General features: G+C 39.7%; 1 protein-coding gene across 1 annotated transcript; it reads right to left on the bottom strand.

Moving 5' to 3' along the window:
• Nucleotides 1-3,782: 3,782 nt before the first annotated feature.
• rtn2b (reticulon 2b) lies at nucleotides 3,783-10,441 on the bottom strand. Its single transcript, XM_036588217.1, has 7 exons — nucleotides 10,317-10,441; nucleotides 8,396-8,603; nucleotides 6,860-6,998; nucleotides 6,426-6,495; nucleotides 4,873-4,919; nucleotides 4,727-4,785; nucleotides 3,783-4,540 (listed from the first exon to the last, which is right to left on the bottom strand). The coding sequence occupies exons 1-7, from the start codon at nucleotides 10,327-10,329 to the stop codon at nucleotides 4,444-4,446; spliced, it is 633 nt and encodes a 210-aa protein (XP_036444110.1). The 5' UTR covers nucleotides 10,330-10,441; the 3' UTR covers nucleotides 3,783-4,443.
• Nucleotides 10,442-11,774: the final 1,333 nt, after the last annotated feature.

The raw sequence follows: 11,774 nt of genomic DNA, 5'->3' as shown, positions 1-11,774 counted from the left end.
GCTGTCTGATCCACAAAAAATGTATGTGTTTTCAAAAAGGCATCCAAACGAATCCCACACCACACAGCCAGTGTCCGGTAAGGGTCAAACAGGGTATCAAAAACAGAAAAACAACAACTATTTAACAATGTCTTGAATTGGTTACAAAATAAAAATAACTTAATCATCCTCATATTTCCAAGGAAATAATATTTGCGACCTGTCATGTGTAAATAATGCACGTTTTAGATCACCTTCCCTGTTGCCTGTTGTCCTTGGTGGGAGCAAAACAGCTGGGAAGCATTTGAAATGCTGTGAAAAGAGCTGTTTACATGTTGCATTCCTCTTCTTTTAAATCATGCTGTCATTGATCATGGAAAAGTTTGCTGTCCAAAACGTTCATTCCGTGCAAAGAGAAATACCTGTGGTCTGTTCATTTTCGTGCCTGAATTTGTCGGTGTATGACAATAATGGAATGGTCTTATTGCTCCCTCTAGTGGAAGCAACCAGACATGATTGGATTTCTGGTAAGGACATTAAAGCGGAAGTCGATCGATTTTTCAAAATTTCTTCATGATTAAATGGTGAAGACATAAACGAAGTAATTCAGATTAGTTTCATGTGAAATGCTCCTCTCTAGAGAAAATTACTGAGTCAGAGTTGTACACACTGGCAGTAATAGGAACTGGACATCTTTAGTGTTTAATGTCTCTAAAAGCTCCCTCACAAAGCTATTATATGAAATGGTTACAAATGTGCTGCCTGAATTCTGACACACTAGTTTACAGCAGTTGTAAGACAAATGTTAGGCCCTTATTCATATTTTAATTCATTTATAGTAGAAAATAACATGAATACCACGTAGGATTTGGGGATTTGGAGACCTCTCTGGTGGAAATATGTAATTGCACACAACGTGCCGACGTTGTAACGTCGGTTGTGCTTCGAGCGAATGAATCCGACTTTTGCGAGTGCGTTGAAAGAGAATTCGAAGAGAACTCGGTCAAAACAGAGCCGGTTGATAAGGAGCCTGCCCCCGCCCCCCGCACCCGTTATATCAAAAAGAAGACTGCAAAACGCCAGAGGGCGCCCGCGAGCGAGCCCTCAATGAATGGGAGAGAATAGAGCTAAATGGCTAAAAACGAAAAGTTAAAATAGTCACTTACCCAGAACTTTCCTTTAATTTTACAAAATAGAAGAATGTATTTTACATTTTCTTTTTTCTACAGCAAACAGGTTTTGGCTAGCAGGATGCTAGAATTACTGCTACTGAGTGCTCATTGGCTGTTTGGGTTCACTGACGTCATGAACATACATAAATAGCCGTTTTAAACTCCTATAACTTGAAATCAAAACCTCTTTAAAATATAAAACCTCCATAAAATCTATAACAGCGATTTTAAAATGTTTTATGCTGTTCTATGTTTAGAAAAATGAATGTAATCTTTTATATTAAAAATGTTTAAGCATTTATAAACTACTTTTTTCCTCAAATGCTCCATCTTAACCCATTCATTTTGGACTCGCTCAGGAGCGCCCTCTAGCGTTTGAGAAACCCGGAAGACATTACAGAGTGGTAATTCTCTCTACAAGTTCTCTGGTCAAAACTTAATAAAAGTCGTGTCTTCTGAGGATGTGAGTGGATTATCTACTATTGTCATCATATCTTTATCATTATAATGTTGATTTTGCATTTGAGACCTAAAGCCGTACCTTCTTTTTGATTCACAATACATACACAGTACATACCACAAGCTCAAGTACGTGCGACGTTAATACATCCCGCCAAATCCGTCCCTGTACCTCTGACTTTGTAATGATTATTTCAGGCTTTACAGGGCGATTTGTAGCAGCGCACTCACAACATATTTTAGTGTGTTTTTTCCATCCTCAGTAATGCAACTTTTTTGACAAAAATATTACAGGCTAAAGCTGTTTTAAGGGCAAAATAGTCCCAAAAGGAAACTTGTGTTTCAGAATTACCACTATTGTTCTATTATCAACTCAGGTTGTTTTGGATAATAAACAAAATGGCTATACTTGTGTTGACATCATCCTGAATACTATCACCACCACTGTGAAGAAATCTGAGTTGGCAAGTTTCTCCATTCCACATCAAGTACCATTTCACGAATGACTTTGTTCACATCTCAGAGATTGAAAACCAGTGGAATTCCCTTTTAGCTGTATGAACTTGCACACATTACAGAAAAAAGCGTTCTGATCATGTTTAAAAGTTCAAAATCAAAGTGTGTAAATTAGCAGATGAGGTTTATAGATAGTATTGGTGCAGTTGCATAACCAAGTACTGATAATTTGCCTTCTAGGGGTCTAAAAATGCATTCATGCACTGTCAGGTAGCAATTTATTACATGGATTTTGTAATGTTGTACTCTATTAGTATTCTAATAATAATAATAAAGTAAGAGTTTTTTATGGCCAAAATAAAATTACTGGGCTATTTGGGCTACATTTTCTAAAGAATTATTTTACTGAATCGTTGAATTCAAAATCAGGGATTTACCCTTCCTTTGCCTTCATATCTTAGGCTTGGTCTTTTCTTTGGAAATATATAGCACATGATGTTGTTGTTCAAAAGATTCATGATCTGGTGGGTGCTGTGGGTGTGACCAGTTCAACAGATCGAGGGTAGAAATGTTCTTGAATCTGGTGGGTTTGGTTCGAATGTTCTGATATCTCTTCCTAGATGCCAGCATGTGGAACAGGAAGTGGCTGGGGTGTGTGTGGACTGAGGTGATACTGCTGGCTTTTCTCAGACATCTTTTATTGTATGGGTGGGAGGACAGCTGCAGTGATGGAATGGCCAGTTTTCACCACCCTTTGCAGGGCCTTCCATTCTGCAGCAGTGATGCAGCTGGTCAGGATGCTCTCCACTGTGTACCTGTAAGAAGTTGCAGAGGAGCTGTTGTGGCAGGTTGACTCCTGAGGAAATGAAGGCACTGTTGGGCCTTTTAGACGAGGTGCTACATGCTGAGTGACCAGGTGAGATCTTCAGCTGTGGAATTTAAAGCAGTTCACTCTTTCCACCATGGTCCCATCAATGCTCAGAGGTGTGACACTCTGCTCCCTTCCTGAAATCAACAACCTTTGGTTTTGCTGACATTGAGGGAGTGTTTATTGTCTGTGCACCGCTCTGTGAGAAGTTCCACCTCCTCTCTACACTTCTTCATGGTTAGTGATGAGGCCCACTGGTATTGTATCATCAGCCAACTTGATGATGGTGCTGGAGTTGTGCTTGGCAATGCAGTCATGGGTGCACAGGGTGTAGAGCATGGGTGATGGGACACCGCCTTGTGGACTGCCTGAGCAGTGAATGAGGGTGGAAGAAGCAGGAGCACACCTGATTCCACTTGTTAAAACATTGGCCTCAGTCTTCAAACAACTGTGTGTTCCTGCTTTGTTAGAATGAAAACCTGCAACCACACCAGCTCTTTGCAGATAAGATTAGACACCCCTGTTCTAGAGCTTCAGTATGAATGGGTGGGGCGAAACCACTCTTGGCTGAATAGATGAATATATGTAAATGTGTTGGTTCTCGTGACATCACAGAAACCATAAATTCAAAACATTGTTTTTGCAGCTTAGTTTCTGTGTGGACTGGGCAGTGAACAAAACATTTTATAACTTGGTAGTTAGAAACTAATAATGTTAGTAAACCAACAATGTTTACATATTACTTCAAAATCTTTTATTCAAACAAAAAAGACATTCAGTTTTCTCTGTTATGAGCCCTTTGAAGTTGTCAGACAAGCAAGTCTTTTTTAAAATGCCACACACTGACATGTTATTGCCAAGTGAAAAAGATTTCTTTAATCAAATGTAAATCTTTAATCATGTTACAGTTGCATTATGTAGTTACATGGATTGACAGTGGTTTCACATTAATTCCTCTTAGATCAGCTGTTACTGTTTCATGGTGGTTCACTGTTAGAAATAAAGGTGCTGTGCCAGTACATTTCTGTTCATCAAGGTACAATGTAAATGTACCCTCAAAGGTACAACAGTGGTTTTAAGGTCCAATTGTGGAAAAGTACAAATGTGTATCTTTTCATAACCTAATATTTAAAAAATAGAATTTCAGTGGATTATGGTACAATTATGTTCCCTGACTAAAGGTACAGAGATGTACCCTTGAGGGTACCACCCCAGTGACAAGAGGGGTACTGCCCCAGTGACAGTTTTGTACCTTCATTTCCAAAAGTGTTCATTAGGAACCAGCACAGACACAAGTTGCTGAAATCTAATAGTAAAATATAATAAAGTCAGAGCACCATAAGATATTTAAGAAATAACTCTCCAGTCTTTCAGTCAAGACCCTTCGGTACCTCACACTTCATCTTACACCCCGCAAAGAGGCCCTAACTGTAAGAGCATGGACACAGTAAGACTGTCTCTCCTTATTCTTTCCCTCACTCACTCTCTGCCTTCAATTCCTCATCCTGCTCATTTAGCCTTGAGCTTTAGTTTGGGAGTAGGAGCAGGGGAGGGCGCAGGAGCCGGAGCTGGAGGAGGTTTGGCCAACGACACCACAAGCTCAACCCTGGAGAACAGAGAGATGACACAAAAAGGACCTTTCAGAGACATTTTCTCTCATGTTACAATTTACTATGCTGTCTTAAATTCTGCAAAACATATAGTCGAAAGAAGTCCTACTGGTTCAGAAAGAAGTACATGGAATTCAGATGCACTGATGCTATTTGCAACAGTAAAACTGTCAAGGACTTACATCTCTGTGACTCTCGTCACTAATAATTTGACTGCTTTGATAATCTTGTCGATCCGTTCCTGTCAAAAAGATTGATGGTTAGGTCAGGAATAGCCTGAGTCAATGAATTATTTATAATCTAATTTCCTTGAGGTCTTATGTCTTACCCGCTGAAGTCTGTAGGCCAGAGGCAGAGAGAAAGCACAAATCACACCTGTTATATAAAAGAAAGTACATTTATAAAGAGCACTAAACCCATCAGACAAGGGCTGTGCTTACGATAGAACAGTGAAGCAAACAGCTTGTCATTCAAGAGCATAATAGGACCCTGTTTCAATAATTTTTTAACATGCCCTTGCCAACATCAACTCCCCTCTCGGATGTGCATCACGCCTACGTTACACAAGTGGGCTGAGTTCAGCCTCGACGACACATAGCAAATTGTTTTTTTAAACGAAAATGTTGGCACGTTGAACACTCACTCGTCCTTTTTGAAGAATTTTCAGAACCTGATGAACTGGGTTTAAATACACATTGAATACTTCAAAGTATGTCTTCTAATGTCTTCAGTTATTATGTACACCAAACAGCAGCGGCCGTATTTGTAGAGGACAAATATGTGGCCACTCACAGAACAAGTAGTGGAGGGGACAGCAGGAAGTGAATTTTTCAAACAGAATGCGCTCAACCTTGGCTAAATGTAAATTTGCAATGCAAAACAATTATTGTTTGAACATAAGGTACATAAAATTTGTGAATAATTGCTTTGTCGGGCTATAAACTTTGCTTTTAAATGTGAAGTATTGCCTTTCTTTTTGATGTTGAGCAGTGTCGCTTTTAACATGCTAACTAGCATGCTAGCAAAGTAAAGTGATAAACGGATTTTCCTGAATCATCCTGGATATTGGTTGTCTGTTCAGTAAAAAAATAATTCCATTTTTGGACATAAAATGTACTGGAATCCAAATGTATTCATATGTTAACATTTCTTAAGAAGTTTAAACTGCTGTTTTGTTTTGTTTTGTTTTTTTTTCAATAAAACCATTTGTATACAAAGAGTGGGTTTGATAGGCTAAGATTACCCTCAACCCTGTTTGGGAAAGATGCACTGTTAGTGCACTGTTAGATTTTGAGGCTCTAGGTGGCACTGCAATGTGAGAACATTTTGAAAAAGTTCTGTAGCTGAACTGTTATCTGTCCACCTGAGATTGTATATTGAGCATAGCTACCCGTCTTCTGAATTTAGCAAAAAATCAAGCTACTAACAAAGTGACCAGGAATGATACAGAGCTAAGGTTGCAACCCTACCTGTCATGTATGACAGATGAAGTAGTTTGCAGCCTAAAGCCCAGCAAATCCAATGTTATAGTTTTGAAATATTAAGCATTTTAAAGTAGTTTACTGTTATGGCTTATAAACAACTTTGTCTACTACTTTTTTTATTCTTATTTTTGCATCAGTTTGCAATCATTTCTGGGCACGTTCTGCTGCTGAAGTCAACTTTTGTTGACTTGATCCCTCATCCCTCTGAGGGCTCATCAGACACACTGCAGCTAATACAACAATAGAGCGGCACTTAAGAAGGGAAACAGCGAGGCCAAGTGGACAAGGGCATGTTAAAATTAGTGTAAATTAGAGTAAAATTAAAGTATTGAAACAGGCTGTAGGAAACATGTACATCAACAAAATGGCTTTTAGACATGCAAGTAGAAGCTCTTACCAGAAATCACAAGAGTAAGACCATTGGTTTGGGCCCCCACATAAGTCAACAGGTACAGCAGCACAATGAACTGTAAAAACAAAACGTTTACTCAAAGTGCATCATAACTGGCATTATGCAGATGCGGATATCTCCCTCTGGATATATTTCATGGCATGATACTTTGATCACGTCAAACAAATAAACATCATGTTCTTACAGTTTCACAAATAAAATGCTCTCTCTGCCAAATGTGCTGTGAAAATACTCTTTGTTTGGCTTCCTGCAGCAGTAATGCCTTTGGGAATTAAAGCGCATGTTAATGGTTCATATCTGGTCTAATTACGTAAGTGGACAGTTTTTCCCTCTGTGTTTTGGAAGTAGGTCATCTGCTGCTGTGAAGTGTGCCTAAAGCGTAACGTTTTCCTTTTCCTCACGCAAACACGCAACCATACCTTCACTGAGTCCACAATGCTGTCGACGAAGAACAGTCTCTTCAGCTCTGTGATGAGAGTGGCGATCAGGAGAACGATCTTCTCCACAACACGAACTGTGTCCTCATCTGTCAAAGTGCTGTCCTCATCCAAATAGGACCTTTTATGTAATACAGAAGACAGAGCTATGATGGAGAAAGTTGACTGCATCAAGACACCCCTTACAGAAGTGTGTAAAAAAAGCATGTTTTACTAGTGACCACACGTTTTTTTTCACAATTTTCCACTTACCCTAAATGGAGTCAATCAGCCAAGACATGTTTGGTGTCTGAAGTTTGCTTTATCAGTTTTACACTGGAGCTATGAGGCTAATATAGCTAACAAGTAATGGAAACTTACAGATGCTAGGCTAGCATCATGCAAACTGCATGCCTAAATCATTACATACTTGCCTCCAACCATGTCGAGTTGTTAAGCAATCTATAATAGACTTGCATATGTGGTTGCTGACATTACAGGACATATTTTGTTGTACTTAAAATGGACAAAAATTACATTGCTAAAAATGTCCAGTAGTATCCATCTTGAATCCTGAATTTTACATGCACTTTCGCCCATTTTCATAGATACACAGTACATCATACTGTGTCAGAAACCACATAAGCAAGTCTGTTTGAGATTACATGTCAACTCAGAACAGTTTGAGGCATGTAGTTTGCATGATGCTAATTGGTGAGGTATAAGCTGTGACTTGTCAGCTATATTAGCCTCATAGCTCTGGACAACAAATATTTGTTATGTCATGGATTACATTATAGGTAAGGTGAAAATGTGTAAGTTATTTATTTTTTTGCAAAACTATCTGTGATACACCTTCTTTTGCATGAGAAACCACAGCTGATATTAACTCTAGTGAAACGGGAATGGCAACAAATAAACATTTTCTGCACAATTAAATTGTTAAGATGCAAACAATGTCATTCAGAGAAGTTTGTTCTGAATTGTGCCACTCTAGAGAAACCTAACAAGTCAGAATTTAGACAGTGGTAGTGATAGGAACCAGACATCCAAAGCATTTAATGCTTCTAAAAGCTGACTAAAAACTATTACATGAAATGGTTACAAATATGCTCCATGATGCCTGAGACATTATTTGCAATAGTTTTGACATTCTGACCCAAAATGTAGTTGTATATTGTAAGTCTTTCATAGTGGAGAGGTACATGCCGGGTGCAGGCAAATATTACCCAAGATTTTTTTACCTCTATTTTACCATTATCAGCATTACATACAAAAACTCACAAGACTTACTGATTGTTTTGGATAATAAATAAAATAGCAATATTTGTGTTGGAGGTATTGTAACCCCTTTTTTCTATCACAGCAGTTGCAAAGAAATCATAATTGTTAGTTTTTCTACACTGCACCATTTGACAACAAACACTCCTCAATGATTGAATTATATGGAAATTTGGAAAAATTGGTAGAATTCTCCTCTAAAGCTAATAACAAGGAGTACAGAACTCCGTCGGGCTGTGTAGGGAAAGTCCTACGCACTGGAAGGGATGTTCTCCATCACTGAGGTGGACCACCGTCATGGCTTTGTAGAGGAGGCACACGGGGAGAGTGAAGGCCATGATGCCCAGGCCCAGGTTGGACAGCACAGAGATGGCACTGAGCTGGAACAGACAAGCCAGGCCAACCACTAGTCCTGTGAACACCAGGCCCGTTTTAGGCACATCTCGCCAGTACAACAAATCTGCCACTGTGGAGTGAGAAGAAAGGAACAGCGTGCAGCTGAGAAAGAGAACACTGCCTGCATCTGAGGTTGTTCTGGAAAGAGATTAAAGACATAACCTCAAACATTTCTGTGGGCTTTCATGTCTGTCTATGTGCAGTTTGTTGTAATCTGTGTGTTTACAGAAAGAAGGTCACATTTCTAACCCAATTTTCTCTCTGCTTGTTTGTTCTTCTTTGTAAATTCAAGAACACACCGCTGCTCTGACTGTTGGATGTTGATCAATAAACATTATGCAGTGGAGGGAAAACCAGGAACTTTTTATGGATTCTCTTGAAATAGATTTCTAATAGTCTGGTTGATATGTATTGTATACACATGCATCGTGAGAATAAGATTATTATGGGTCATTCCAGGCCAACTCACCTGGGGCCTGCGGGTGTGAATTTTGTAAGTTTGCCCCACCAGTTTTTAAATCTTAAATATAAGAAAAAGTTTTGCAATAGTTTTGAATTTCCAGATGAAGAATTGTTAAACCAAACATTTTTGTGCCACTGAAGCTAGCATCAGTGCCGCTATGGCAAGTGAGTTGGCAGCCAGTCAACACTGGAGTAGCCAGCCAACATGGGACCCCCTGAATACCACAGAGTATTTCACACACCGATCATAACTAACGTCGTCTAACAAAAATGGGCATTTTACAGCATTTAACATGTCTTTATGCCCCTTTGGAATATGACCTGTAGCCCTGTGAGTCCACATTAAATGCCAAGCTATGGTTCTTACAAACACATTCATATAATCTCGAAACACCTGATGATAGTAAGTTTCATTTGGAACATTCATTCTTATCCATATGATTTCCAGCACCACATTTTGATGTCTGTCCTATATGTGGAAAATAATAATACTATATTATAATACTGTATTCAGGCAAATGCAGTATTAAAATATTATACTACATCATAATACTGTATTTGCCTGAATTGTTGTCTCATAAAACAATCTAACAACAAAGCTTGTTTGATGTCCTCCTCATTCACTAGTGTGCATAAGCATACAGACACAGCAGCTCAGCGCAGAATGCCATCAGCATCTTCTCGCCTCACATAAAGCCAATGGATCCAGACAGCTGTTGCTTCCGATTATTCGGCAAACATAGGTGCAAATCCGTGCTATGGCAAACACAGGTGCAAATCCATGCCATTGCAAGCCCATGTGTAAAGCTAAGGAGGGGGAGTTATCTGATCAAACACAGCCCTCTGGAATCTCTTACAATGGAGCCATCTTCAGTAAGACCCCCAGCCTTGCTAATACACCCCTTAATTCGGCTTGACATGGCCGGTTCAGCTCGAATCACACCGTGTGAGTCATCTAGAAGCACGGTCGAAACGAGTCAAAGATAGGGTCTCACCTTCTTTGCTCAAAACATCACCGTGTCTTTCTTAAAAAGAAGCCCTGTATATCCTAGAGTCCTGCACAAGTCCAGCCCCAGATGGTAATCCATCCTTCAGATCGCTTCAGCTTGCCAAGCTGCTGTAAGCAAGCCCACCGTGATGAACTGACCACTCAGCAGGCTTACTGTAGCTCCCTCTATACACTGCGCAAGCGCTGCCGGAGGCCCCTTCACCTGCTACTACCCTTATTATCAACACCTTAGCATATTACACTCTCTGTGTAGCTAGACGATCTATGAAGAGCTCAGTTCCAGGTTTCCCAAGTCGTATGGACATGTCTCACCTTTGCTGGCCATTTTAGCTGCTTCCACGCCAAACCCCCTCTCCTCCCTGCACTCCTCCGACCCGAACGGCTTTTTTTGGCCACCCTAGCACTGTCAGCAGTAAAGGGCCGGCCTGACCTAATTATATCCCCTCCACTTGGACACCCCATCTTTACACACACTCAGCCCGCCTTGCACACACACACTGTTACGCGCAAGTCTCCACCCCACCCCACTCTTCTGAAGCCCTCCAAGCTGTTGGAACCTGAGACATCAGCATGTGTCAGTGTGCAGACAAGTCTTGAACCCCTAGGGGCAAAGATATCCTAAATAGCAGCAATATTACCTAATTAATGCTAATCTAGGGCTAGGACATGGCTTTTCAGAAGCTGGCAAAAGTTGAAATATCAGCTATTAATACTTGATGAACATTAAAATGTATCTAGTTCTTTTCATCATGAATTTGCTAAACTGATTCACAATCTGTGAATCTGTGGAAACTACAGCTGCAACAGCCTGTTTGAATTCACTGTTTTTTGACGTCATAAATAACAATGCATTTACTTATGTCCACCTACTCAGCTGACAGCTGTTTAGCTCTGCAAATTCAGTGAAGTGAATTCAGAAAAAATCAGTGAGGTTACATAGAGTGTTTCAGCCCAGATTACTTTTGAGATATAAAGCATCTCATGGACCTGGCTTGTAACCTCTTTCTGCAGATCCCCAAGTGGCCATTCCACCAGTGGAAAGGAACTTGGCGCTTCATAAGAGTGGTGCTTCACATTAATGACACTGTGTGTCCTTGTTGAATACAGGCCGTCCAGTCAGAACATGAGTCATTTAGATATATCAGTGTTAAAAGCACAGTAAGAAGTAGTGATGGCACCAGTCCAATACCAGGTATCAGTATGAGTCTGATATCAGCAAAAAAATGCTGAACCAAATGTCGGAGAGAAAATAAATTATTTGATGTGATCCTGTAACAAATCTATCCTGAAACAGCACACATCCATATTGTCTGATATGATGTTAGCTGTGTGTTTCATCTTGCGGGGTAGTACAGTATGAGTGTTTTGAGTATGATAGCCTACTGTTATATACTCATCTTAACTGAAGTGCTTCAATGTCTAAGAAAAACCGCACCTTTAATTTTAATTAAATTTAATTTAATTAAAAAATTTAGGTCCCTTTAAAGTATAGGTGAGTTTTTCTTACACTTCTAAAATTTTATAGCAGTAAACAGTGAACCTTTGCAATATGGTCTGATTACAATACTTGCATATGTCCACAATGAGAGTAATAATGTTAGTACAACCATCTGTATAACCTTTCAGTTGCATCCACTGTTCATGTGAACATCGGTCCACATGCATGTCACGGGGATATAAATAGCTTTTTATGTAATCCAGCAGTTATGAATACATTTACTTATTTACATAATCATCTAATCTGTCTGAATGAACCCACGCTGGACACTC

Source organism: Colossoma macropomum, unplaced genomic scaffold (assembly GCF_904425465.1).
Source record: "Colossoma macropomum unplaced genomic scaffold, Colossoma_macropomum, whole genome shotgun sequence".
Classification (NCBI taxonomy): Eukaryota; Metazoa; Chordata; class Actinopteri; order Characiformes; family Serrasalmidae; genus Colossoma; species Colossoma macropomum.
Note: the sequence above shows the minus strand (reverse complement) of the source record. Positions and strands in the feature narration are given on the sequence as shown.

Coding starts and splice junctions, on each gene's coding strand:
- rtn2b (XM_036588217.1), bottom strand. Junction 4,920..6,425: donor TCTTACTCTTGTGATTTCTG/GTAAGAGCTTCT, acceptor TTTATATAACAG/GTGTGATTTGTGCTTTCTCT. Junction 4,786..4,872: donor TGGCCTACAGACTTCAGCGG/GTAAGACATAAG, acceptor TCTTTTTGACAG/GAACGGATCGACAAGATTAT.